Source organism: Phyllobates terribilis, unplaced genomic scaffold (genome assembly GCF_046119375.1).
Source record: "Phyllobates terribilis strain yellow unplaced genomic scaffold, ASM4611937v1 Scaffold_1__5_contigs__length_1240528914, whole genome shotgun sequence".
Taxonomy (NCBI): Eukaryota; Metazoa; Chordata; class Amphibia; order Anura; family Dendrobatidae; genus Phyllobates; species Phyllobates terribilis.
The window spans coordinates 14,147,030-14,174,030 of record NW_027362761.1 but is presented as its reverse complement, the minus strand read 5'-3'; the positions used below and the strand labels follow the sequence as shown (position 1 = coordinate 14,174,030).

General features: G+C 42.9%; 1 protein-coding gene across 2 annotated transcripts in view; it reads right to left on the bottom strand.

Annotated features, from left to right (window-relative positions):
* The window catches only part of FSTL3 (follistatin like 3), a 171,182-nt gene that overhangs the window by 130,594 nt on the left and 13,587 nt on the right, over window positions 1-27,001 (bottom strand). Inside the window, exon 1 of one of the 2 annotated variants that reach the window (XM_073651196.1) lies at window positions 22,418-23,263. The exons of the other annotated variant lie outside the window; for it this stretch is intronic. Within the exon in view, the coding sequence (XP_073507297.1) occupies window positions 22,418-22,502 (85 nt within the window). The 5' untranslated portion in view covers window positions 22,503-23,263. Of the gene's footprint in view, window positions 1-22,417; window positions 23,264-27,001 lie in introns of those variants that run through there. 2 annotated transcript variants of the gene reach the window in all.

Here is a 27,001-nt window from a genome sequence, read left to right as displayed (position 1 = left end):
GTCCTTAGCAGTGGTTTCCCAGCAGCTATTTTACCATGAAGGCCTGCTGCACAAAGTCTCCTCTTAAAAGTTGTTGTAGAGATGTATCTGCAGCTAGAAATCTGTGGCATTGACCTGGTCTCTAATCTGAGCTGCTGTTAACCTGCGATTTCTGAGGCTGGTGACTCGGATAAACTTATCCTCAGAAGCAGAGGTGACTCTTGGTCTTCCTTTCCTGGTGCGGTCCTCATGTGAGCCAGTTTCTTTGTAGCGCTTGATGGTTTTTGCAACTGCACTTAGGGACACTTTCAAAGTTTGCCCAATTTTTCGGACTGACTGACCTTCATTTCTTAAAGTAATGATGGCCACTCGTTTTTCTTTACTTATCGGCTTTTTTCTTGCCATAATACAAATTCTAACAGTCTATTCAGTAGGACTATCAGCTGTGTATCCACCAGACTTCTGCATAACACAACTGATGGTCCCAACCCCATTTATAAGGCAACAAATCCCACTTATTAAACCTGACAGAGCACACCTGTGAAGTGAAAACTGGTGACTACCTCTTGAAGCTCATCAAGAGAATCCAAAGAGTGTGCAAAGCAGTCATCAAAGCAAAAAGGTGGCTACTTTGAATAACCTAGAATATAAGACATATTTTCAGTTGTTTCACACTTTTTTGTTAAGTATATAATTCCACATGTGTTAATTCATAGTTTTGATGCCTTCAGTGTGAATGTACAATTTTCATAGTCATGAAAATACAGAAAAATCTTTAAATGAGAAGGTGTGTCCAAACTTTTGGTCTGTACTGTATATATATCTATATATATAGATATATATACAGGTGCATCTCACTAAATTAGAATATCATCAAAAAGCTAATTTATTTCAGTTCTTCAATACAAAAAGTGAAACTCATAGAGTCATTACAAATAGAGTGATCTATTTCAAGTGTTTATTTCTGTTAATGTTGATGATTATGGCTTACAGCCAATGAAAACACAAAAGTCATTATCTCAGTAAATTAGAATACTTTACAACAACAGCTTTAAAAATGTTTTTAAACACAGGGATTGTTGGCCTACTGAAATATATGTTCAGTAAATGCACTCAATACTTGGTCGGGGCTCCTTTTGCTTCAATTACTGCATCAATGCGGCGTGGCATGGAGGCGATCAGCCTGTGGCACTGCTGAGGTGTTATGGAAGCCCAGGTTGCTTTCATAGCAGCCTTCAGCTCGTCTGCATTGTTGGGTCTGGTGTTTCTCATCTTCCCCATGACAATACCCCATAGATTCTCTTGAATGACCTTTTCTTAACAATCCTTTCAAGGCTGCGGTTATGCCGGCTGCTTGTGCACCTTTTCCTACCACACTTTTTCCTTCCACTCAACTTTCCATTAATATGCTTGGATACAGCACTCTATGAACAGCCAGCTTCGTTAGCAATGACCTTTTGTGGCTTACCCTCCTTGTCATTACAAACAGAGTGATCTATTTCAAGTGTTCATTTCTGTTAATGTTGATGATTATGGATTACAGCCAATGAAAACACAAAAGTTTTTATCTCAGTAAATTAGAATAATTAACAAAAAACACCTGCAAAGGCTTCCTAAGTATTTAAAAAGGTCCCTTAGTCTGTTTCAGTAGGCTCCACAATCATGGGAAAGACTGATGACTTGACAGATGTCCAGAAAGCAGTCATTGACACACTCCACAAGGTCCCAGAGTTCCAATTTTAATTTGGAAATCGAGGTCCCAGAGTCTGGAGGAAGAGTGGAGAGGCACACAATCCAAGCTGCTTGAGGTCTAGTGTGAAGTTTCCACAATCAGTGATGGTTTGGGGAGCCATGTCATCGGCTGGTGTAGGTCCACTGTGTTTTATCAAAACCAAAGTCAGAACAGACGTCTACCAGGAAATTTTAGGGCACTTCCTGCTTCCCTCTGCCGACAAGGTTTTGGAGATGGAAATTTCATTCTCCAGCAGAACTTGGCACCTGTCCACACTGCCAAAAGTACCAATACCTGGTTTAAAAAGAACAGAATCACTGTGCTTGATTGGCCAGCAAACTCACCTGACCTTAACCCCGTAAAGGAAGATGAGAGACACCAGACCCAACAATGCAGACGAGCTGAAGGCGGCTATCGAAGCAACCTGGGCTTCCATAACACCTCAGCAGTGCCACAGGCTGATCGCCTCCATGCCACGCCGCATTGATGGAGTAATCAATGCAAAAGGAACCCGGACCAAGTATTGAGTGGATTTACTGAACATACACTGCTCGAAAAAATAAAGGGAACACTCAAATAATACATCCTAGATCTGAATGAATGAAATATTCTCATTGAATACTTTGTTCTGTACAAATTTGAATGTGCTGACAACAAAATCACACAAAAATCATCAATGGAAATCAAATTTATTAACCAATGGAGGCCTGGATTTGGAGTCACCCCCAAAATTAAAGTGGAAAAACACATTACAGGCGCATACAACTTTGATGTAATGTCCTTAAAACAAGTCAAAATGAGGCTCAGTATTGTGTGTGGCCTCCACGTGCCTGTATGACCTCCCTACAACGCCTGGGCATGCTCCTGATGAGGTTGCGGATGGTCTCCTGTGCGATCTCCTCCCAGACCTGGACTAAAGCATCCGCCAACTCCTGGACAGTCTGTGGTGCAACATGACGTTGGTGGATGGAGCGAGACATGATGTCCCAGATGTGCTCAATCAGATTCAGGTCTGGGGAACGGGCGGGCCAGTCCATAGCTTCAATGCCTTCATCTTGCAGGAACTGCTGACATACTTCAGCCACATGAGGTCTGGCATTGTCCTGCATTAGGAGGAACCCAGGGCCAACCGCACGAGCATATGGTCTCACAAGGGGTCTGAGGATCTCATCTCGGTACCTAATGGCAGTCAGGCTACCTCTGGCGAGCACATGGAGGGCTGTGCGGCACTCCAAAGAAATGCCACCCCACACCATTACTGACCCACTGCCAAACCGGTCATGCTGAAGGATGTTGCAGGCAGCAGATCGCTCGCCACGGTGTCTCCAGAATCTGTCACGTCTGTCACATGTGCTCAGTGTGAACCTGCTTTCATCTGTGAAGAGCACAGGGCGCTAGTGGTGACTTTGCCAATCCTGGTGTTCTGTGGCAAATGCAAAGCGTCCTGCACGGTGTTGGGCTGTGAGCACAACCCCCATCTGTGGACGTCGGGCCCTCATACCACCCTCATGGAGTCGGTTTCTAACCATTTGTGCAGACACATGCACATTTGTGGCCTGCTGGAGGTCATTTTGCAGGGCTCTGGCAGTGCTCCTCCTGTTCCTCCTTGCACAAAGGCGGAGGCAGCGGTCCTGCTGCTGGGTTGTTGCCCTCCTATGGACCCCTCCACGTCTCCTGGTGTACTGGCCTGTCTCCTGGTAGCGCCTCCATCCTCTGGACACTACGCTGACAGACACTGCAAACCTTCTTGCCATAGCTCGCATTGATGTGCCTGGATTAACTGCACTACCTGAGCAACTTCTGTGGGTTGTAGAGTCCGTCTCATGCTACCACGAGTGTGAAAGCACAACCAACATTCAAAAGTGACCAAAACATCAGCCAGAAAGCATTGGTACTGAGATGTGGTCTGTGGTCCCCATCTGCAGAACCACTCCTTTATTGAGGGTGTCTTGATAATTGCCAATAATTTCCATCTATTTTCTATTCAATTTGCACAACAGCATGTGAAATTGTTTGTCATTCAGTGTTGCTTCCTAAGTGGACAGTTTGATTTCACAGAAGTTTGATTTACTTGGAGTTATATTCTGTTGTTTAAGTGTTCCCTTTATTTTTTTGAGCAGTGTACATTTCAGTAGGCCAACATTTCGGATTTTAAAAACATTTTTCAAGCTGCTATTATAAAGTATTCTAATTTACTGAGATAATGACTTTTGTGTTTTCATTGGCTATAAGCCACAATCATCAACATTAACCCCTTTACCCCCGAGGGTGGTTTGCACATTAATGACCAGGCCAATCTTTATAATTCTGACCACTGTCACTTCATGAGGTAATAACTCTGGAACGCTTCAACGGATCCCACTGATTCTGAGACTGTTTTTCCATGGCATATTGTACTTCATGGTAGTTGTAAAATTTCTTAATATCACTTGCGTTTATTTGTGAAAAAAATGGAAATTTGGCAAAAATTTAGAAAATTTCGCAATTTTCAAACTTTGAATTTTCATGCCCTTAAATCAGAGAGATATGTCACACAAAATAGTTAATACATAACATTTCCCACATGTCTACTTTACATCAGCACAATTTTGGAAACAAAATTTTTTTTGTTATAAGGGTTAAAAATTGACCATCAATTTCTAATTTTTCCAACAAAATTTACAAAACCATTTTTTTAGGGACATCACATTTCAAGTGACTTTGAGGGGCCTTTATGACAGAAAATACCCAAAAGTGACATCATTCTAAAAACTGCACCCCTCAAGGTGCTCAAAACCACATTCAGGAAGTTTATTAACCCTTCATGTGCTTCACAGGAAGTTTTGGAATGTGGAAAAAAAAAATGAAAATTTAACTTTTTTCACAAAAATGTTACTTTACACCCCAATTATTTTAGTTTTGCAAGGGTAACAGGAAAAAATGGACACCAAAATTTGTTGTGCAATTTCTCCTGAGCACTCCGATACCCAATATGTGGGGGAAAACCACTGTTTGGGCCGACGGCAGGGTTCGGAAGGGAAGGAGCACCTTTTGACTTTTTTGAATGTAAAATTTGATGTGACTAAACAGTGGAAACCCCACACAAGTGACACCATTTTAGAAACTAGACCCCTGAGGGAACTTATCTAGATTTGTGGTGAGCACCCTGAACCCCCAGATGCTTCACAGAAGTTTATAACATGGAGCCGTGAAAATAAAAAAATCAAACTTTTTCCACAAAAAAGATGGTTTAGCCCCAAATTTTTTTATTTTCACAATGGTAAGAGGAGAAAATGGACCCCAAAAACTGTCGTGCAATTTCTCCTGAGTACGCCGATACCCCATATGTGGGGAAAATACACTGTTTGGGTGCACGGTAGGGTTCAGAAGGGAAGGAGCACTTTGTGACTTTTTGAACGCAAAATTGGCTGGAATTGAGAGCGGACGCCATGTCGCGTTTGGAGAGCTCCTGATGTGCCAAAATAGTGGAAACCCCCCACAAGTGACCTCATTTTGGAAACTAGACCCCTCAAGGATTTTATCAAGGGGTATAGTGAACATTTTGAACCCAGAGGTACGACAGAATTTGATAACATTAGGTCATCATATTGAATAAGTTGTCATTAGTCTTAAGTGCAAGTGCTCGCTACTTGAGTTTGCATCCGGTAATCGGGTATGCACCAAGTATCGTGGGTGCTCGAGTGACATGCTCGAGTCCCCATCCCGCATGTTTCACGGTTATTAGACACCCAAAAAACAAACATGCGGGGATCGCTCGTGCATGGTAGGCAATCCTTGCAACTTTTTTTGGCCACGAAGCATATGGGACGGAGACTCGAGCATGTCACTCGAACACCCACGATACTCTGTGCATACCCGAGCCCCCGATGCAAACTGAAGAAGCGAGCACATGCGCTCAACACTGGTCGCCATATCGTAATTTTTTTTCTCTTTACTTTTGAAAAAATCCCAACCCCAACCCTAACACAACCCTAACCCTAGCACAACCCTAACCCTAGCACAACCCTAACACAACTGTACCCTAGCACGAACCTAACCATAGCACAACCCTAACCCTAGCACAACCTTAACCCTAGCAGAACCCTAGCACAGCCCTAACCCTAACCCTAGCTCAATCCTAAGCCTAGCACAACCCTAACCCTAGCACAACCCTAACCCTAGCACAAACTTAACCCTAGCACAAACCTAACCATAGAGTTTATTTTTTACTCTGTTCCTCGTGCGGTATAAGTGATTAGACGACTTTATTCTTCGGGTCGGTACGATTACAGTGATACCAGATTCATATCGAGTTTTTATGATTGACAGCTGTCATACAAGACGCTTTGCAAAGACTAGTTTTTGCATCGCCATATTTTGAGAGCTATAATTTTTCCATATTTCGGCCGACAGAGTCATGTGATGGCTTGTTTTTTGCGGGACAAGTTGACATTTTTATTGGTACCATTTTTGGGCACGTGGCATTTTCTGATCGCTTTCTATTCCGATTTTTGGGAGGCAGAATAAACAAAAACCAACAATTCAGGAATTGTTTTTTGGGTTCTGTGTGTGGTAAAATTGATAAGGCAGTCTTATTCTTAGTGTCAGTACGTTTACAGCGGTACCACATTTATATATTTTTTTATGTTTTGGCGCTTTTACACAATAAAAACTATTTTATAGAAAAAAATTATTTTTCTGTATCGCTTTATTCTGAGAGCTCTAACTTTTTCATTTTTCGGATGATGGAGCTGTATGGTGGATTGTTTTTTGCGGGACAAGATGACGTTTTCAGCGGTACCATTTTTATTTACATTTGTCTTTTTGATCGCATGTTATTCCATTTTTTGTTTGGCGGTATGATGATAAAGCATTGTTTTTTGCTTCATTTTTTATTTATTTTTTTAACCGTGTTCACTAAAGGGGTGAACTAGTGGGACAGTTTTATAGGTCAGGTCGTTCCGGACGCGGCGATATCAAATATGTGTACTTTTATTGGTTTATTTTTTTCTTCATAATAAATAAATATTATGGGTACAATATACAGTTAGGTCCATATATATTTGGACAGAGACAACATTTTTCTAATTTTGGTTCTAGACATTACCACACTGAATTTTAAACAAAACAATTCAGATGCAGTTGAAGTTCAGACTTTCAGCTTTCATTTGAGGGTATCCACATTAAAATTGGATGAAGGGTTTAGGAGTTTCAGCTCCTTAACATGTGCCACCCTGTTTTTAAAGGGACCAAAAGTAATTGGACAATTGACTCCAAGGCTATTTCATGGACAGGTGTGGGCAATCCCTTCGTTATGTTATTCTCAATAAAGCAGATAAAAGGCCTGGAGTTGATTTGAGGTGGGGTGCTTGCATTTGGAAGGTTTTGCTGTGAAGTAAATATGCGGTCAAAGGAGCTCTCCATGCAGGTGAAACAAGCCATCCTTAAGCTGCAAAAACAGAAAAAACCCATCCGAGAAATTGCTACAATATTAGGAGTGGCAAAATCTACAGTGATGGCTTGGGCATGCATGGCTGCCAGTGGCACTGGGTCACTAGTGTTTATTGATGATGTGACACAGGACAGAAGCAGCCGAATGAATTCTGATGTATTCAGAGCCATACTGTGTGCTCAGATGCAGCCAAATTGATTGGTCGTCGTTTCATACTACAGATGGACAATGACACAAAACATAAAGCCAAAGCAACCCAAGAGTTTATTAAAGCAAAGAAGTGGAATATTCTTGAATGGCCAAGTCAGTCACCTGATCTCAACCCAATTGAGCATGCATTTCACTTGTTAAAGACTAAACTTCAGACAGAAAGGCCCACAAACAAACAGCAACTGAAAACCACCGCAGTGAAGGCCTGGAGGAGCATCAAAAAGGAGGAAACACAGAGTCTGGTGATGTCCATGAGTTCAAGACTTCAGGCAGTCATTGCCAACAAAGGGTTTTCAACCAAGTACTATAATGAACATTTTATTTACAATTATTTAATCTGTCCAATTACTTTTGGTCCCTTTAAAAACAGGGTGGCACATGTTAAGGAGCCGAAACTCCTAAACCCTTCATCCAGTTTTAATGTGCTCCAAAGTTATCTGGGAGTTGGCCGAGCCCTTTACCTGGTGAGCACAGTGCGACGAGGGACGTTATGACCAGCTGAAGTAACTTGGATAAAGAACTGTGAGTAAAGATCCTGAACTGCATTACAGAGACTCTGAGTCATTACTCCCGCGCACCATCACTCCCAACATCCCCACTTGCTGCCCTGAGGCTATACTCCGCCCGTGGGGAGTTATACTACACCCTGCTGCGCCCACGACACCAGCCTCAGCGGTCTGCACGGCAGCGGCGGTTCACTCTGACCGCAATCCACGGGTGGCGTAGTCGGACATTCAGAACGAATAGACTATCCCCTCTGGTTTGACCGCCCTGGGCACGGACCGGGTCGCCGCCACGAAGACTACAACCCCCAGCATCTCACTGAGGCTCGGCTCCGGGTATTCCCCTACACACACGGCCCAGGGGGTGCGTCACATCTGAATTGTTTTGTTTAAAATTCATTGTGGTAATGTCTAGAACCAAAATTAGAAAAATGTTGTCTCTGTCCAAATATATATGGACCTAACTGTATTTTTATTTTTTGGGGATTATTTTTTTCATTTTTTTTTATTTTTACAATTTTATTTTATTTTTTTTCACTTTCTGGCACTTTTTTTTACTTTTAAACTTTGTTCCACTATGGGACTTTCACTTTTTGCAGCCTGATCGACTGTATATCATAGAGAACAGCAGCTCCCTATGCTATGCAGCCTGTCAGCGTTGCACAGGGAGAAGTTACTTTGGTCATGCACTGCTCATGACCAAAGTAACTTCCTGCCGTCTGGTGACCCGGATGTTGTCATGACGACATCGGGTCACCATGACAACATCTGGGAGCCGCTGCAGACAGCGCGGGACACCGGCAGAGGAAGTAAGTATCAGTGCTTACCTCCCCTTGCCCCCGCAATGCTGCAATCAACTTTGATCGCAGCATTTCGGGAGTTAATGTGCCAGCAGCGGTGCAGGACCGCTCCTGGCACATAGCACCGGGTGTCAGCTGTGACAATCAGCTGACACCCGGCGACGATCGCCCCGCACCGCTTGTGTGCGGGTGCGATCACAGCGCGCTTAATAGTATGTAGCTGGTTCATAAGGCCCAGAGCGCAGCTACGTACTATTACTGACTTGGTCGTAAAGGGTTTAACAGAAATAAACACTTGAAATATATCACTCTGTTTGTAATGACTCTATAATATATGAGTTTCACTTTTTGTATTGAAGAACTGAAATAAATTAACTTTTTGATGATATTCTAGTTTAGTGAGATGCACCTGTATACTGTATGCATTGTAATTTACTTTGGGTAGCTGTAGACTTTAAATTAGATATTGGGGCATAAAACATCAGGTGTCAAAATAATTTAGAATGCCATGAATACGTTGTCCTTTTTTCACAAAGTGTTTCCTAAGAGAAGCTTAAAGGCGTTGCGCCACGAACAAAAGTGTATTTTAATCAACAGATCCTGGAATAATAATAACTTCCACAATTAGATGTGTTTAAAAAATTATTCCTCTGCTGATAAAATCTTATAAATGTGCCCCTGCTATGTACTGTGTAATGGCTGTGTCTGACCGTGCAGGAACATGGTCTGATCATACCACATCTCCTGGGCAGGGGAGGACGCAAAAGAGAATATATAGATAGCACAGCAGGGGATCACAGTTGATTCTTTTTGTGAGTAAAACATTTCGCTGCCTGTTTTTAAACAGTATTTTACCTCAAAGAAAGAATCGGCTGGGATGCCATGCTGTAATGTCTGTATACTCTTCCTCCCCTGCCCAGGAGCTGTGGTATGATCAGACCATGTTCCTGCACAGTCAGACACAGCCATTACACAGTACACAGCAGGGGCAGCACATTTATAAGATTAGCTCAGTACAGGAACATTTTTTTAAACACATCCAATTGTGGAGTTTATTTTTATTCCAAGATCTGTTTATGAAAATATACTTTTGTTTGTGGCACAACCTCTTTTAACCCTTCGCCCCCCAAGCTTGTTTGCATCTTCATGACCGGGCCAAATTTTACAATTCTGACCAGTGTCACTTTGAGGTAATAACTCTGGAACGGTAAAATTTGTTTGATATGACTTGCATTTATTTGTGAAAAAAGTCGGAAATTTGAAGGTTTGGGACTCCTTAAAATATTCTTCTAATTTAATCTCCCCTTTCCTACCATTAGCCCCACTCTGGGGTAACCCACTGCTCCCCCCTGGTATGAAGCCTCTCCCGCATTTTAAACCCTGGATTTTAGCTCGTATCACAGGAACCCATCATTTTTTTTAATGTTGATGGTTTGGTCTCAGTTCTTCAAGACAAACACAAATTTCCTCCTAAAGCAATTTTTCGCTACCTACAACTTAAAAACTTTGTTGGGTCTCTTCTAAGAAACTCTACCCTACATTATACAAAGGTGTCGACAAAATCCGCATGCCTCAGGGACAATTTCCCTTTACTCACATATTAATTACGCCTCAGATAGAAACCATCTAACTTATACTTCTCGTTGGGAATCAGATAGGGTTCTACCCTATCCGACTCTGATTGGTCTCAGGTTTGGTCTTCCTCTACAGGAGGTATGTTGAATGCTGGAAACCAATTAGAAAGTTTTAACCAGATGGTACCTGACTTCAGCCAGAGTGGCTAAAGCAGTTCCTGCATAGGCGGATTATAATGAGGGCAATCTGGGCGGCCGCCCGGGGGGCCCATGGCCAGATTGCCCTCATTACAATATGTGCGGCCCCAATGCGGCACAGACCGGCAGGCAGAGGCGGGGGGCCCCGGACCGCTCCCCCAGCAGCTGCGCACAGCCGCTGCTTCTTCTTCGGCCGGGCCAGCACTGCACCTGTTAACTTCCCTGTGCGCGACCGTGTCTGCTAGCATGACGTCACGCAGTGTGCGCCCTGCATTGCTGCACCAGACAGGAGCTGGATGACTGGAGCCGAGCCGGGGGATGGTAAGTGTGTGAGTGAGTGTGTGTGTGTGTGTGCAGGCAGATATCATTGTGTGATGTCTGTTTATATGTAGTTTTGTGTTTCAATTGTGTTTATGCGTGTCTGTATATGTTTGTGTGTGTGTACAGATGGCTACGCGCGGCCTCCCGCTGTGTACAGATGGCTACGCGCGGCCTCCCGCTGTGTACAGATGGCTACGCGCGGCCTCCCGCTGTGTACAGATGGCTACGCGCGGCCTCCCGCTGTGTACAGATGGCTACGCGCGGCCTCCCGCTGTGTACAGATGGCTACGCGCGGCCTCCCGCTGTGTAGATGGCTACGCGCGGCCTCCCGCTGTGTAGATGGCTACGCGCGGCCTCCCGCTGTGTACAGATGGCTACGCGCGGCCTCCCGCTGTGTACAGATGGCTACGCGCGGCCTCCCGCTGTGTACAGATGGCTACGCGCGGCCTCCCGCTGTGTACAGATGGCTACGCGCGGCCTCCCGCTGTATATACAGTGCTGGCCAAAAGTATTGACACCCCTGCAATTCTGTCAGATAATACTCAGTTTCTTCCTGAAAATGATTGCAATCACAAATTCTTTGGTATTATCTTCATTTAATTTGCTTGCAAGGAAAAACCACAAAAGAGAATGAAGCAAAAATCAAATCATTGATCATTTCACACAAAACTTTAGCCAAAATAACTGCGAACAACCGCTTCCAGTAACCATCAATGAGTTTCTTACAATGCTCTGCTGGAATTGTAGACCATTCTTCTTTGGCAAACTGCTCCAGGTCCCTGATATTTGAAGGGTGCCTTCTCCAAACTGCCATTTTGAGATCTCTCCACAGGTGTTCTATGGGATTCAGGTCTGGACTCATTGTTGGCCACCTTAGAAGTCTCCAGTGCTTTCTCTCAAACCATTTTATTGTCCTGCTGGAAGACCCATGACCTCTGAGGGAGACCCAGCTTTCTCACACTGGGCCCTACATTATGCTGCAAAAATTTGTTGGTAGTCTTCAGACTTCATAATGCCATGCACACGGTCAAGCAGTCCAGTGCCAGAGGCAGCAAAGCAACCCCAAAACATCAGGGAACCTCCGCCATGTTTGACTGTAGGGACCGTGTTCTATGCCTCTTTTTTTTTCCTGTACACTCTATGTTGATGCTTTTTCCCAGAAAGCTCTACTTTTGTCTCATCTGACCAGAGAACATTCTTCCAAAACGTTTTAGGCTTTCTCAGGTAAGTTTTGGCAAACTCCAGCCTGGCTTTTTTATGTATAGGGGTAAGAAGTGGGGTCTTCCTGGGTATCCTACCATACAGTCCCTTTTCATTTAGACACCGACGGATAGTACGGGTTGACACTGTTGTACCCTCGGACTTCAGGGCAGCTTGAACTTGTTTGGATGTTAGTCGAGGTTCTTTATCCACCATCCGCACAATCTTGTGTTGAAATCTCTCGTCAATTTTTCTTTTCCGTCCACATCTAGGGAGGTTAGCCACAGTGCCATGGGCTTTAAACTTCTTGATGACACTGCGCACGGAAGACACAGGAACATTCAGGTCTTTGGAGATGGACTTGTAGCCTTGAGATTGCTCATGCTTCCTCACAATTTGGTTTCTCAAGTCCTCAGACAGTTCTTTGGTCTTCTTTCTTTTCTCCATGCTCAATGTGGTACACACAAGGACACAGGACAGAGGTTGAGTCAACTTTAATCCATGTTAACAGGCTACAAGTGTGATTTAGTTATTGCCAACACCTGTTAGGTGCCACAGGTAAGTTACAGGTGCTGTTTATTATACGAATTAGAGAAGCATCACATGATTTTTCAAACAGTGCCAATACTTTTGTCCACCCCCTTTTTTAGGTTTGGTGTGGAATTATATCCAATTTGGCTTTAGGACAATTCTTTTTGTGTTTTTTCATTGAAGACAAAATAAATGAAGATAATAATGCCAAAGAAGTTGTGATTGCAATCATTTTCAGGAAGAAACTGAGTATTATCTGACAGAATTGCAGGGGTGCCAATACTTTTGGCCACCAGTGTAGATGGCTACGCGCGGCCTCCCGCTGTGTCTAGATGGCTACGCGCGGCCTCCCGCTGTGTCTAGATGGCTACGCGCGGCCTCCCGCTGTGTCTAGATGGCTACGCGCGGCCTCCCGCTGTGTCTAGATGGCTACGCGCGGCCTCCCGCTGTGTCTAGATGGCTACGCGCGGCCTCCCGCTGTGTCTAGATGGCTACGCGCGGCCTCCCGCTGTGTCTAGATGGCTACGCGCGGCCTCCCGCTGTGTCTAGATGGCTACGCGCGGCCTCCCGCTGTGTCTAGATGGCTACGCGCGGCCTCCCGCTGTGTGTAGGAGGATTGTGGCAGCTCATATTGTATGTGGGGGTCTCATACTGTATATAGGGGATGTCAGCATACTTAATTGTGCTCAATATTAAGTCATACAATTAATGTAAAAAAAAATATTATAATTAAAATATTAATACTGTGCCAAATTAATTTCACGTGAACTATCACATGATCTATCACAGGGGATCATGTGACACATCACGTGATACATCAGGTGTGTGTGTGTGTGTGTGTGTGTGTGTGTGTGTGTGTGTGTGTGTGTGGGTGTGTGTGTGTGTGTGGGTGTGTGTGTGTGGGTGTGTGTGTGGGTGGGGGGGGGGTGCACGCCTTCTAAACTGCCCAGGGCCCTTGCTACTCTTAATCCACCCCTGAGTTCCTGGCTACTCTTCCAAATGTTTTAGGGGTTGCTGCTCCTCTCGCGATATGTACCACATCTGGTGGCTTTGCCCAACAGCACGTAGGTTCTGGATCAGAGTGTATCAGCTTATCTTCTCAGTCACAAACATCAACCTTAAGAAAAAACCCTGGGACAACCTTCTCAATAAACAAATACAGCATATTCCTAAACATACTCACAATCTGATTTCCTTTATATTCCTAGCTGCTAAGCAGACCATAGCAATAGCCTGCCTGGAAAAAATCTGGTTTAGAAATATTTGAAGCTAAAAGGCGCTTAACCTGGTACATGATTAATGAAAAATGATCTTCTATACTACCAGACGAGGTTCTAACATTTGAGAGGAATCTGACTTCCCTGGGCTGAGTACGCCAACCATACAGCCTTTGCTACTACTTCCTTCCGCTTACATGCTCCTGACTCCCCTGTTTCTCTGTGAAACATTGCATCGGAAATAGACCTATTTCGCTATTCTTCATGGGAACGCCCCTCTCTCTTTACCCCCCCCCCTACTCCTTGTCACCTCCGCCCCATTTTGTTGTTTAAGTGTTAACTTTTCCATGATACCCCTTTTCATATGAACGTACTACAAAGTTTCATTTGTATTTCAAAATTGTTATGATCATATTTTCAATAAAAATTTATTGTTGAAAAAAAAAAGTTGGAAATTTGGCAAAAATTTTGAAAATTTTGCAATTTTAAAACTTATAATTTTTATGCCCTTAAATCAGAGAGTTAGGTCACATAAAATAGTTCATAAATAACATTTCCCACATGTCTACTTTACATCAGCACAATTTTTGAAAAAAAAATTTTTGTTTGGAAGTTATAAGGGTTAAAAGTTGACCAGCGATTTCTCATTTTTCCAACAAAATTTACAAAATCTTTGTTTTTAGGGGCCACATCACATTTGAAGTGACTTTGAGGGGTCTATTTGACAATACCCAAAGGTGACACCATTCTAAAAACTGCTCCCTTCAAGGTGCTCAAAACCACATTCAAGATGTTATTAACCCTTCAGGTGCTTCACAGGAAATAATGGAATGTGGAAGGAAAAATTGAACATTTAAATGTTACTTTAGACCCAATTTTTTTTACTTTCACAAGGGTAACAGGAGAAAATGGACCACAAAATTTACTGTGCAATTTCTCCTGAGCATGCCGATACCTCATATGTGAAAGACGGGCCGCATGTCAGTGTCCACGGGTGATCCGCAGCCTCTGATGCACGCATAGTTGATATGGGATTTCTAGAGATCCCATCCACTATGCTGCAATATCTGGACGCTGCGGGTTTAACGCTGTATAAACACGCAGCGTCAAACCTGCAGCGGCTCCTGATCGTGACGACGTACCCAAACTCATCCGCAGCATGTCAATTTCTGTAGCGGCGATTAGCGACTCCTCAAGAGAATTTGATATGCTGCGGTCCTGAAAGAAACGCCGCATATCAGTGTCCACGGGTGATCCGCAGCCTCTAATTCACGCATAGTGGACATGGAATTTCTAGAAATCCCATCCATGATGCTGTAACATCTGGACGCTGCGGGTTTGACGCTATATAAACATGCAGCGGCTCCTGATCGTGGTCATGTACCCAAAACTCACCCGCAGCATGTCAATTTCTGTAGCGGACACACTAGTCTCCGCTGCAGATTTTGACCGATTGAAGTGTCATTATATGTGCTAGATTCACATGTACCGACAACAAAAGTGCAGCATTAGAACACCGCATTTTGGACCGTGCAAAAATACGTTGTGTCCAAAGTGCTGCTGAGTGCTTATTGGGGGGTGTAGCAGCTAACCAAACAGCTATGAGCTGTTAATAATGGCCAGGGACCATGTTTGCAAATGGCACCTTCCTAGGCTAAAAATAGCAGCTCACAGCTGCCGCATAAATTACATGAATGGAAATGCTAATGACATTGGGCGAATGAGATTGGCTGACACTTAGCTCTTTTGTTTGGTGATGACAAGTTGTCAATCAGACCCTTTCATCACTAAACCTAATTAAAGTAAAGTAAAGAGTTAAATAAACACACAAACACAGAGCAAACACTTTATTTGAAATACAACAGACTCGTTCTTTAATCATTTAAATTAACCAATATACTCACCCTAGTTCTGATGGTAATCCAAGGGTGTTTTCAAATCCTGATCGTGCACACATAGCCTTAGCCCCATATTTTACATTTTCACTCTGGGAAATAGGTAAAAATGGCACCAAAGATTGTCCCACAATTTATGCTGAATGTAGAAATATCCCATTTGATTAGCTATACAGCGAGACTCGGGAGGGACGTAGCGCTATTTGCCTCCTGGACCACAGATTTTTCTAGAATAGTTTGCAGACTCCATATACAGAGCCCCTAAGTGCTATAAGAGCAGAATCCCCCCTCAAGTGACCCAATTTTGGAAATTATACTCCTTTGGGAATTTATCTACAGGTGTAGTCAGGGCTGTGGAGTCAGAGTAGTGAAGTCGGAGTCCATTTTGGTGTAGTCGGTATAAAATGGACCAACTCCAACTCCTAAAATATATAATAAATTAGGTACAGTAGTTCAATGCAGTTTGTGGGGAATATTTTTTAATAAGAATTTGCGAAAGTTATGAAATGTCCTATAAATGTCTGTCCTATTCCTGATCTAAGGGTCTAGACTTTTAGCTGAGATGAATCTGTGCTACAGTAAATTTATCACTTAAACATGAGCCATGTATGAGGGAGTCGGAGTCGTGGAGTCAGAGTTGGAGTCGGTGTCATGGAAATTGAGGAGTCGGAGGTTTGGCTTACTGACTCCACAGCCCTGGGTGTAGTGACTATTTTGACTCCATAGTTGTTTTTCAGAAGCAAGCAGCAGTGGATATTGCTGAGTGAAAATTGCAAATTGCCGTTGTAGTGACCAGTACGTTGTAGTGACCAGTAAGTTGTGCCCAGTTCATGCTTCTGGAGACATGCACCCAGTAAATTAGACAGGCTTTCATCACTACAGAGATGCCAAACATGTGGAGTCTAAATGTGGTTTAGGCACACTGGGGCTCAGAAGGGAGGGGAGCATTTGGATTTGGCAGCACAGATTTGCTTAATTTCTTTTAGGGGGCGAGGCACAATAGCGCTTTTCCAGAGTCTTTGTGCTACCAGTAACGTGGAAGCCCCCTATAATTCCATTGATAGATGACATACCTGAGTGGGTGCTACTTGATTTTTTTGTATATTAATTTGAAGCTTTTGTTAGGAATATTTTACATAACATTTTGGATCACATTTACCCAACGTTTTACGCTGAGCACTTATATTGGGGTTTCCCTCTAAATCTCCGTTTGACGTGATTCAGATGAAACCCCTGAGGGATTCATTCACTTTAATGAGGCAGCAGAGTTACTCTGGACTCCATCTGGCCTCTGTTTAGCGGTCTCCTTTTTTTTAAAGGTGCACAAAACTGTGGCCGACAGCACTTTTATGCACTCCTAAAAAGACGGACACCGGCCAGACGGCGACCACAGTGCCTCCATCTGCCTCATTATAGGAAATCTTCACCTGGGGTTCCGTCTGAATCATGAATTTCAGAGATTTACATAGAAACCTGTGCGCCGAGCCTTACTGCGATCTTTGGGAGGCAGAATGAACAAATCAGCAGCAGGAGAAGAATTGGTTTTAATTTTTTACGCCATTTCTCGTGCTGCATAAGTGATTAGACGACTTTATTCTTCGGGTCGGTGCGATTACAGCGATACCAGATTTATATCGGGTTTTTATGCTTGACTGCAGTCACACACTAAAAGACGCTTTTTAAAAAAAATAGTTTTTGCATCTCCATTTTTTGAGAGCTATAAGTTTTACATATTTCCGCCGACAGTCATGTGAGGGCTTGATTTTTGCGGGACAAGTTGACGTTTTGATTGGTACCATTTCTGGGCACATTTTTGATGGCTTTCCATTCCAATTTTTGGGAGGCAGAATGAACAAAAAACAGCAATTCAGGAACTGTTTTTTTTAATGTCGTTATGCGTGTGGTAAAATTGATAAGGCAGCTTTATTCTTTGGGTCAGTACGATTACAGCGATACCTCATTTATGTCATTTTTTTATGTTTTGGCGCATTTTTAATGTTTTACGCAATAAAAACAATTTTATAGAAAAAATAATTATTTTTGTATTGCTGTGTTTTAAGAGCTATAACTTTTTTATTCTCCTGATGGAGCTTTATGGTGGCTTATTTTTTTCAGGACAAGATGACGTATTAAGAGATACCATATTTATTTACATTTGTTTTTTTATCGCGTTTTATTCCACTTTTTGTTCAGCGGTATGATGATAAAGTATAGTTTTTTGCCTTCTTTTTTATTTTTTTTACAGTCTTCACTAAAGAGGTTAACTAGTGGGACAGTTTTATAGGTCGGGTTTTTCCGGACGCGAAGATACCAAATATGTGTACTTTTTTTGTTTATATATTCATAAAAATATTTATATATTTTTATTTTATTATTATTTTGGATTTTTTATATATACAGTACAGACCAAAAGTTTGGACACACCTTCTCATTTAAAGATTTTTCTGTATTTTCATGACTATGAAAATTGTACATTCACACTGAAGGCATCAAAACTATGAATTAACACATGTGGAATTATATACTTAACAAAAAAGTGTGAAACAACTGAAAATATGTCTTATATTCTAGGTTCTTCAAAGTAGCCACCTTTTGCTTTGATGACTGCTTTGCACACTCTTGGCATTCTCTTGATGAGCCAATTCTCTTTCATTGCAAGCGCCTCAGCGTTCAGAAGTGAACACGGCATACGCATGCTCACAGAGCAAGAAGAAATTAAAGAGCTGGAAGCTGTCAAAATATAGCTGCTGGTCCAACCACTGTGGTCCCTGGGAATCTGCCCGAGGGCCAGATAAAAGGTCATCAAGGGCCATAAACGGCCTGAGGTTCCCCACCCCTGCTTTACAAGCTGTCAGCACTGCACTGACAGACAAACTACGCATGATCTAGCAAGTTTGCTAGCTCTGGTGACCCAGACGTTGATAGCCCCCCCCCCCTCAACCCCCGCGATCCATGGGCAGTGATGACTTTCTCCCTCTGCCCGCTCTCTAAATACTGCAATCGATTTCGATCACAGTATTTGTGGGGTTAAAGTGCCGGAAGCCGAATTAGCTGACACCTGGCGGTGATCGTGCGTGCACAGCCTCTATGCATGCAAAATCGCTTGGACGTACCCATACGTCCAATGTCTTTAAGTACCAGGTGACCTGGACGTATGGATACGTCCAAGGTTGTAAAGGGGTTAAGAAACTTCCATCAGGTATGGGGTTTTATTGTTTTTTCAGCTGAGAAAAACTGATGAAACTGAGCAAATTCTAATGGTAAACACAGACATACTGACCAAACTCTGATGACACTCTAATCAAAAACACGAGGGAAATTCAGACCGTTTCTTTGCATACAGTACAAGAAAAATAACTGACATGTGAAGGTGCCCTTAAGCTGATGTTTTGATCATGTAACTGCTGGTTATATTATGACTATTTAAATTGTTTAACTATAACAATATGATGAAAAGTGTGTGCAATACATAAGATCAATTGTACAGATTTGAGCTAATTTTCATGCTGAAAATTTGCCTACTGTAAGTAAAAAACAGCGGGGCTCATTTATGAAAGATATTTAACAATTAACATTCTAGCACGTTACAATTCATAGCGGACTTGTACAGACAATAAAGACATAACAGGGTAACACATAATTCAAGAGATACCAAAAGGAGTAAGGGCTCTGCTTGGAAGCTTAAAATCTATAAGGAAAAAGGGGAGACACGAAAGGTATATTGTAAAAAGTGTTGTATTGTATGGTCCAGCCATCAATATAATAAATAGGGTATTCACATAACGTTGCATGAACCAGTCACCCTCCATAAGTAAGAATGCTATTAAGTGCATGAAGGGTGTGTGAACAGATGCTACGAAGGACCAGAATTGGAGGAAAATTTTGGAAGGGCAAAACAGAAATAGATAAGTGAGGTGAGGCCAGTCTAAAGATATGTGCTTTTAGGGCACTCTTAAAACTGTGGGTACTGGGCATTAATCAAATTGTCCTAGGTAGGGAATTCCAGAGAATTCGCGCAGCATACACAAAATCTTGGAGACAGCAGTGGGAGGTTTGGATTATTGAGGGTGTTAGTCTTATGACAGAGATGACAGAGGAGTTATAGGGTGGTGTAGAACTGCTCAGAGCTTTATGGATGAGAGTATTAAGTATATATTGGACTAGATGGTGGCCCGCATCGGGTATTCTAGAATATGTATGCGGCCGACCGCGACCAATCAGCAAAGCGGTGTTTAAATTTAGTGCCAATCAGCAAATAGTATTAGTGAGGACCGGGGAGCGGCGCTGCCTGTGCGGGTACTTCCGCTGCGAGCAGCAGAAGTATCCCGACCGGCGGCGCCGCTCCCTGGTCCTCCCTTCACACTTGCTGTCGGGAGATCAGCGGCCCTAGCCGCTGATCTCCTGACGGTAGCCACATGGAGGTCAGCGATGCCGCCGGTCGGGGTACTTGTGCTGCGAGCAGCCGGGAGATGACCGCCTAGCGCCGGTCAGCTCCAGGCTGCATCGCCGCTGACCTCTGTGCAGAGCGGTGTTTAAATTTGGTGCCAACATCGCTGATTGGTCGCGGCCGGCGGCCACGACCAATCAACCCAGTGGTGTTTAAATTTGGCGCCAATATCGCTGATTGATCGCGGCCGGCGGCCGCAACCAATCAGCGAACCGTGTTAGTGAGGACCGGAGAGCGTGTTTAAATTTGGCGCCAATATCGCTGATTGGCGTAACGTATTAGTGAGGACCGGGGAGCGGCGCTGCCTGTGCGGGTACTTCCGCTGCGAGCAGCCGGGAGATGAGCGGCTGCTCGCAGCAGAAGCATCCCGACCGGCGGCGCCGCTCCCAGGTCCTCCCTTCACACTTGCCGTCGGGAGATCAGTGGCCCTAGTAGCCTCATGGATGTCAGCGGCGCAGCAGGTCGGGGTAGTTCTGCTGCGAGCAGCCGCTCATCTCCCGGCTGCTCGCAGCGGAAGTACCCGACAGCTGGTATGCTGTCTTGGGGCAGGTTGATATTGTGTATCAAAAACCTGGTGACAGGTTAGGCAGGGGGCCCCGCTGTCAATCAGCATGATATCGGCAGCCACGCCCCATAAACAGAGCAGAACAGAAGAGAAGCAGCTGCTCTGTCAACGTGATGTCAGTGGAAGCTGCAGAATCGCTAGTTAGTTTTTAGCTACATAGTAAGGGTATGTGCACACGGTAAGGAGCCGCTGTGGGTTTGAAGCTGAATGTTATGCTAAGTCAAACCCGCAGCGGCCAGCTGTTACAGCATAGTGGATGGAATTTGTAGAAATCCCATGTCCACTATGCGTCTGTGGCTCACCCATGGAAACTGACATGCGGCATTTCTTTCCAGACCGCAGAATGTCAATTTCTCCGGCGGGTCCGCAAGTGGGCTTTCCTCATAGACTAACCTCTATGAGGAAAGTCCGAAGGTGAAAAAAAAAATGGTGCCGCTCATTTGCATAAAACGAGCGGAAGCCACCGGTGGCTAATCCGCTGTGTTGGGGCCGCAGGCGGATTCGGACAGTGTGCACATACTCTAAAAAATAAATTCGTCGTGGATTAACCCCTTTAATAGGTTGAGCCCTAAGATTACACCAGCTATAAGTTGGCTTATTTTAGTACACTAATAGTACAAATTGTGGTGCAATTTTGTCGCAAGGCATCACAATTTAGGTCACAACCCTTTTGTTCTCACTTTTTAACAGACTATGCTACTTGTCAAATGTCTAGACACATGTGTCTAAAATACCATAAATGACATGTAAAGCATGTAAGACCGTTTTTGTCACAAATTAAGCTCTAATGAAGCTTAGTAAATCAGTCCCATTGCATGTATTTTTTTTATCCTATAGCTACCTTATCCGGGCATTTAGAATACATTATGTATCCTCTATTGCTCAAACAGACTGTGCAGACGCTTATTAAAGCAATGTTATGCATTATTGTTGTTATTTTTAAATACATAATAGTCTTTCCCGCTTACAGTATTCAGCTTAACAGTTAAATAAATATGTGTATAAGTATAGACAAGTCAAAGAGAAAACTACAACACAAAAAATAAACTGTAGTTTAACAGATATGGCAGTAGATGGATAGATAGATAGATATTAGATATATGATAGATAGATAGATAGATAGATAGATAGATAGATAGATAGATAGATAGATGGATAGAATGTGTGTTTATTTGTGGTGTGTTGAGGTCTATGTGCATTGCTCATTTTTCAGACAACTGGTGTCTGAAATGTTAAACATGGTCTATGTAATAAGATATATATAGCTAGAGATAACGCAGAGATAGATGGATGGATAGATAGATTTGAGATATTTAGATAGATATCAGATAGATGTGAGATGTGTAGATAAATTTGATACAGATATGATATTTAGATCGATATGATATTTAGCTAGATATATAGATAGAAATAAGATATATATGTGACAGAAATTAGATTTTCAGAAACAGTTATCAGCTACATAGTATTAGATAAAATATTTATTGAGAAAGATTAATATATATATATATATATATATATATATATATATATATATTAGCAGAATATGCAAACATCAATGAGATACAAAACACAATACATCCACTCATGTATAATTCACATATCCCATAAACGGAGACATATCATACACATGATGGCTATTTCTACAGCATTTACCCTATGGATTTGTATAGAAAATGCTATATATTCATCTATCCGTGTAGTTCCACGATGATGTTGTGGCTTGTGAGGACAGCAGAGAGGCTGCTGAGTGCTTGGCCCAGAAGTGGGGTTCAGTGAGCACTATGTGAGTTGGGGTGCCCAGTGTGACTCACCCGGCGGCATTGTGTCCCCTCCCGGGATAGGGTGGCATCGGGTGACAGTCAGCAGCAGGAGAGGGAGCATCAGTAATTGAAGCATGGTGCAGGAACTTGCCAGCGTCACTGTGTCCTAGGACCTGTGTCTGGGAGCTGTCTACCTGTCTGTGGCGGCGGTCTGTCTCCTCAGATGTGCTCTCTGTGTCTGACGAGGTCTTTCTATCTGTGTCTCCTAAGAATTGTGTGTTCTCCAATGTTTCCGTGACCCTCCCCTGTTGTTTGCCACTTCTCCCTGTGTCTGGATCCCTGTGTGTGCCTCTCTCAGCCTCTGTCTAGTCTGTCAGTATCTCCCCCTTATTTGTGCCCCTATGTCTGTCCTGTGTCTAAGTGCTGTCTGTGTCTCAGACTTGTGAGTACAATCTGTCTGCCCCCTCCTCTGCACTTCTTTATTTCCCCTGGTCTCCCCCTCCTCTCCCCTTTTTCCTCCTGATCCCCCCACGCTGGAGTCTGTTTTCTCTCTATGGCTCTTCACTTTTGTTGTCCTATAGCTTCACCTGTCTGTGTGTGTATGCGCCTGTCTGCCCGGTGTCTGGCCGCGTCTGGGAATGCGCCTATACTCTATATACGCCTGTCTGACTTCTGCTCCCTGTGACACGTGAGAACATTTCTGTAACTTTATCCACTTGCCCGTTGTGAGTCTGTGTGTGGGTGTGTCAGCGTGAGTGTGCCAGTGTGTGTGTGTGCCCGGTGGTCCTGTCTGCCTCACGCCTCATAAACTCCAGGACTTAGCTGTGCGCAACGTCTCCGGCCCCCCTGTGCCCTGGCTTTCCCGCGCAGGTATGTGCAGGCAGGCGCAGTGTGGGAGGTAATAGCCAGAGCTGTAGGAGAGCTGCCCTCTCCGACACTGTGCTGCTTTATAGATGTGCTGCTATATGTATAGATGTGCTGCTATATGTATAGATGTGCTGCTATATGTATCTGGTGCTATAGGTATAGATGTGGTGCTATAGGTATAGACGTGCTGCTATATGTATAGATGTGCTGCTATATGTATAGATGTGCTGCTATATGTATCTGGTGCTATATGTATAGATGTGGTGCTATAGGTATAGATGTGCTGCTATATATATCTGGTGCTATATGTATAGATGTGGTGCTATAGGTATAGATGTGCTGCTATAGGTATAGATGTGGTGCTATAGGTATAGATGTAGTGCTATATATATCTGATGCTATATGTATAGATGTGGTGCTATATGTATAGATGTGCTGCTATATATATCTGGTGCTATATGTATAGATGTGGTGCTATAGGTATAGATGTGCTGCTATAGGTATAGATGTGGTGCTATATGTATAGATGTGGTGCTATATGTATATATGTGATGCTATATATATAGATGTGGTGCTATAGGTATAGATATGCTATATGTATAGATGTAGTGCTATAGGTATAGATGTGGTGTTATATGTATAGATGTGGTGCTATATGTATAGATGTGGTGCTATATATAGCTGGTGCTATATGTATATATGTGGTGCTATATGTATAGATGTGGTGCTATATATAGCTGGTGCTATATGTATATATGTGGTGCTATATATATCTGGTGCTATATGTATAGATGTGGTGCTATATGTATAGTTGTGGTGCTATATATATCTGGTGCTATATGTGGTGCTATATGTATAGATGTGGTGCTATATATATGTAGTGCTATATACAGTTAGGTCCATATATATTTGGACAGATACAACATTTTTCTAATTTTGGTTCTAGACATTACCACAATGAATTTTAAACAAAACAATTCAGATGCAGTTGAAGTTCAGACTTTCAGCTTTCATTTGAGGGTATCCACATTAAAATTGGGTGAAGGGTTTAGGAGTTTCAGCTCCTTAACATGTGCCACCCTGTTTTTAAAGGGACCAAAAGTAATTGGACAATTGACTCCAAGGCTATTTCATGGACAGGTGTGGGCAATCCCTTTGTTATGTCATTCCCAATTAAGCAGATAAAAGGCCTGGAGTTGATTTGAGGTGTGGTACTTGCATTTGGAAGGTTTTGCTGTGAAGTAAACATGCGGTCAAAGGAGCTCTCCATGCAGGTGAAACAAGCCATCCTTAAGCTGCAAAAACAGAAAAAACCCATCCGAGAAAATGCTACAATATTAGGAGTGTCATAATCTACAGTTTGGTACATCCTGAGAAAGAAAGCACTGGTGAACTCATCAATGCAAAAAGACCTGGGCGCCCACGGAAGACAACAATGGTGGATGATGGCAGAATAATCTCCATGGTGAAGAGAGACCCCTTCACAACAGCCAACCAAGTGAAGAACACTCTCCAGGAAGTAGGTATATCAATATCCAAATCTACCATAAAGAGAAGACTGCATGAAAGTAAATACAGAGGGTTCACTGCACGGTGCAAGCCACTCATAAGCATCAAAAATAAAAAGCCTAGACTGGACTTTGCTAAAAAAACATCTAAAAAAGCCAGCACAGTTCTGGAAGAACATTCTTTGGACAGATGAAACCAAGATCAACCTCTACCAGAATGATGGAAAGAGAAAAGTATGGCGAAGGCGTGGTACAGCTCATGATCCAAAGCATACCACATCATCTGTAAAACACTGCGGAGGCAGTGTGACGGCTTGGGCATGCATGGCTGCCAGTGGCACTGGGTCACTAGTGTTTATTGATGATGTGACACAGGACAGAAGCAGCGAATGAATTCTGATGTATTCAGAGCCATACTGTGTGCTTAGATCCAGCCAAATGCAGCCGAACTAATTGGTCGTCGTTTCATACTACAGATGGACAATGACCCAAAACATAAAGCCAAAGCAACCCAGGAGTTTATTAAAGCAAAGAAGTGGAATATTCTTCAATGGCCAAGTCAGTAACCTGATCTCAACCCAATTGAGCATGTATTTCACTTGTTAAAGACTAAACTTCAGATAGAAAGGCCCACAAACAAACAGCAACTGAAAACCACCGCAGTGAAGGCCTGGCAGAGCATCAAAAAAGGAGGAAACACAGGGTCTGGTGATGTCCATGAGTTCAAGACTTCAGGCAGTCATTGCCAACAAAGGGTTTTCAACCAAGTACTAGAAGTGAACATTTTATTTAATCTGTCCAATTACTTTTGGTCCCTTTAAAAACAGGGTGGCACATGTTAAGGAGCTGAAACTCCTAAACCCTTCATGCAATTTTAATGTGGATACCCTCAAATGAAAGCTGAAAGTATGAACTTCAACTGCATCTGAATTGTTTTGTTTAAAATTCATTGTGGTAATGTCTAGAACCAAAATTAGAAAAATGTTGTCTCTGTCCAAATATATATGGACCTAACTGTATATATGGTGCTTTATGTATAGATGTGGTGCTATATGTATAGATGTGGTGCTATATGTATATATGTGGTGCTATATATATCTGCTGCTATATGTATAGATTTGGTGCTATATGTATATATGTGGTGCTATATATAGCTGGTGCTATATGTATAGATGTGGTGCTATATGTATAGATGTGGTGCTATATATATATGGTGCTATATGTATAGATGTGGTGCTGTATAGATGTGGTGCTATATGTATAGATGTGGTGCTATATATATCTGCTGCTATATGTATAGGTGTGGTGCTATAAGTATAGATGTGGTGCTATATATAGCTGGTGCTATATATATTTGGTGCTATATGTATATATGTGGTGCTATCTATATGTAGTGCTATATATATATATCTGGTGCTATATGTATATATGTGGTGCAATATGTATAGATGTGTTGCTATATATAGCTGGTGCTATATGTATATATGTGGTGCTATATACAGTACAGACCAAAGGTTTGGACACACCTTCTCATTTAAAGATTTTTCTGTATTTTTTTGACTATGAAAATTGTACATTCACACTGAAGGCATCAAAACTATGAATTAACACATGTGGAATTATATACTTAACAAAAAAGTGTGAAACAACTGAAAATATGTCTTATATTCTAGGTTCTTCAAAGTAGCCACCTTTTGCTTTGATGACTGCTTTGCACACTCTTGGCATTCTCTTGATGAGCTTCAAGAGGTAGTCACCGGAAATGGTCTTCCAACAATCTTGAAGGAGTTCCCACAGATGCTTAGCACTTGTTGGCCCTTTTGCCTTCACTCTGCGGTCCAGCTCACCCCAAACAATCTCGATTGGGTTCAGGTCTGGTGACTGTGGAGGCCAGCTCATCTGGCGTAGCACCCCATCACTCTCCCTCTTGGTCAAATAGCCCTTACACAGCCTGGAGGTGTGTTTGGGGTCATTGTCCTGTTAAAAAATAAATGATGGTCCAACTAAATGTAAACCGGATGGAATAGCATGCCGCTGCAAGATGCTGTGGTAGCCATGCTGGTTCAGTATGCCTTCAATTTTGAATAAATCCCCAACAGTGTCACCAGCAAAGCACCCACACACCATCACACCTCCTCCTCCATGCTTGACGGTGGGAACCAGGCATGTAGAGTCCATCCGTTCACCTTTTCTGCGTCGCACAAAGACATGGTGGTTGGAACCAAAGATCTCAAATTTGGACTCATCAGACCAATGCACA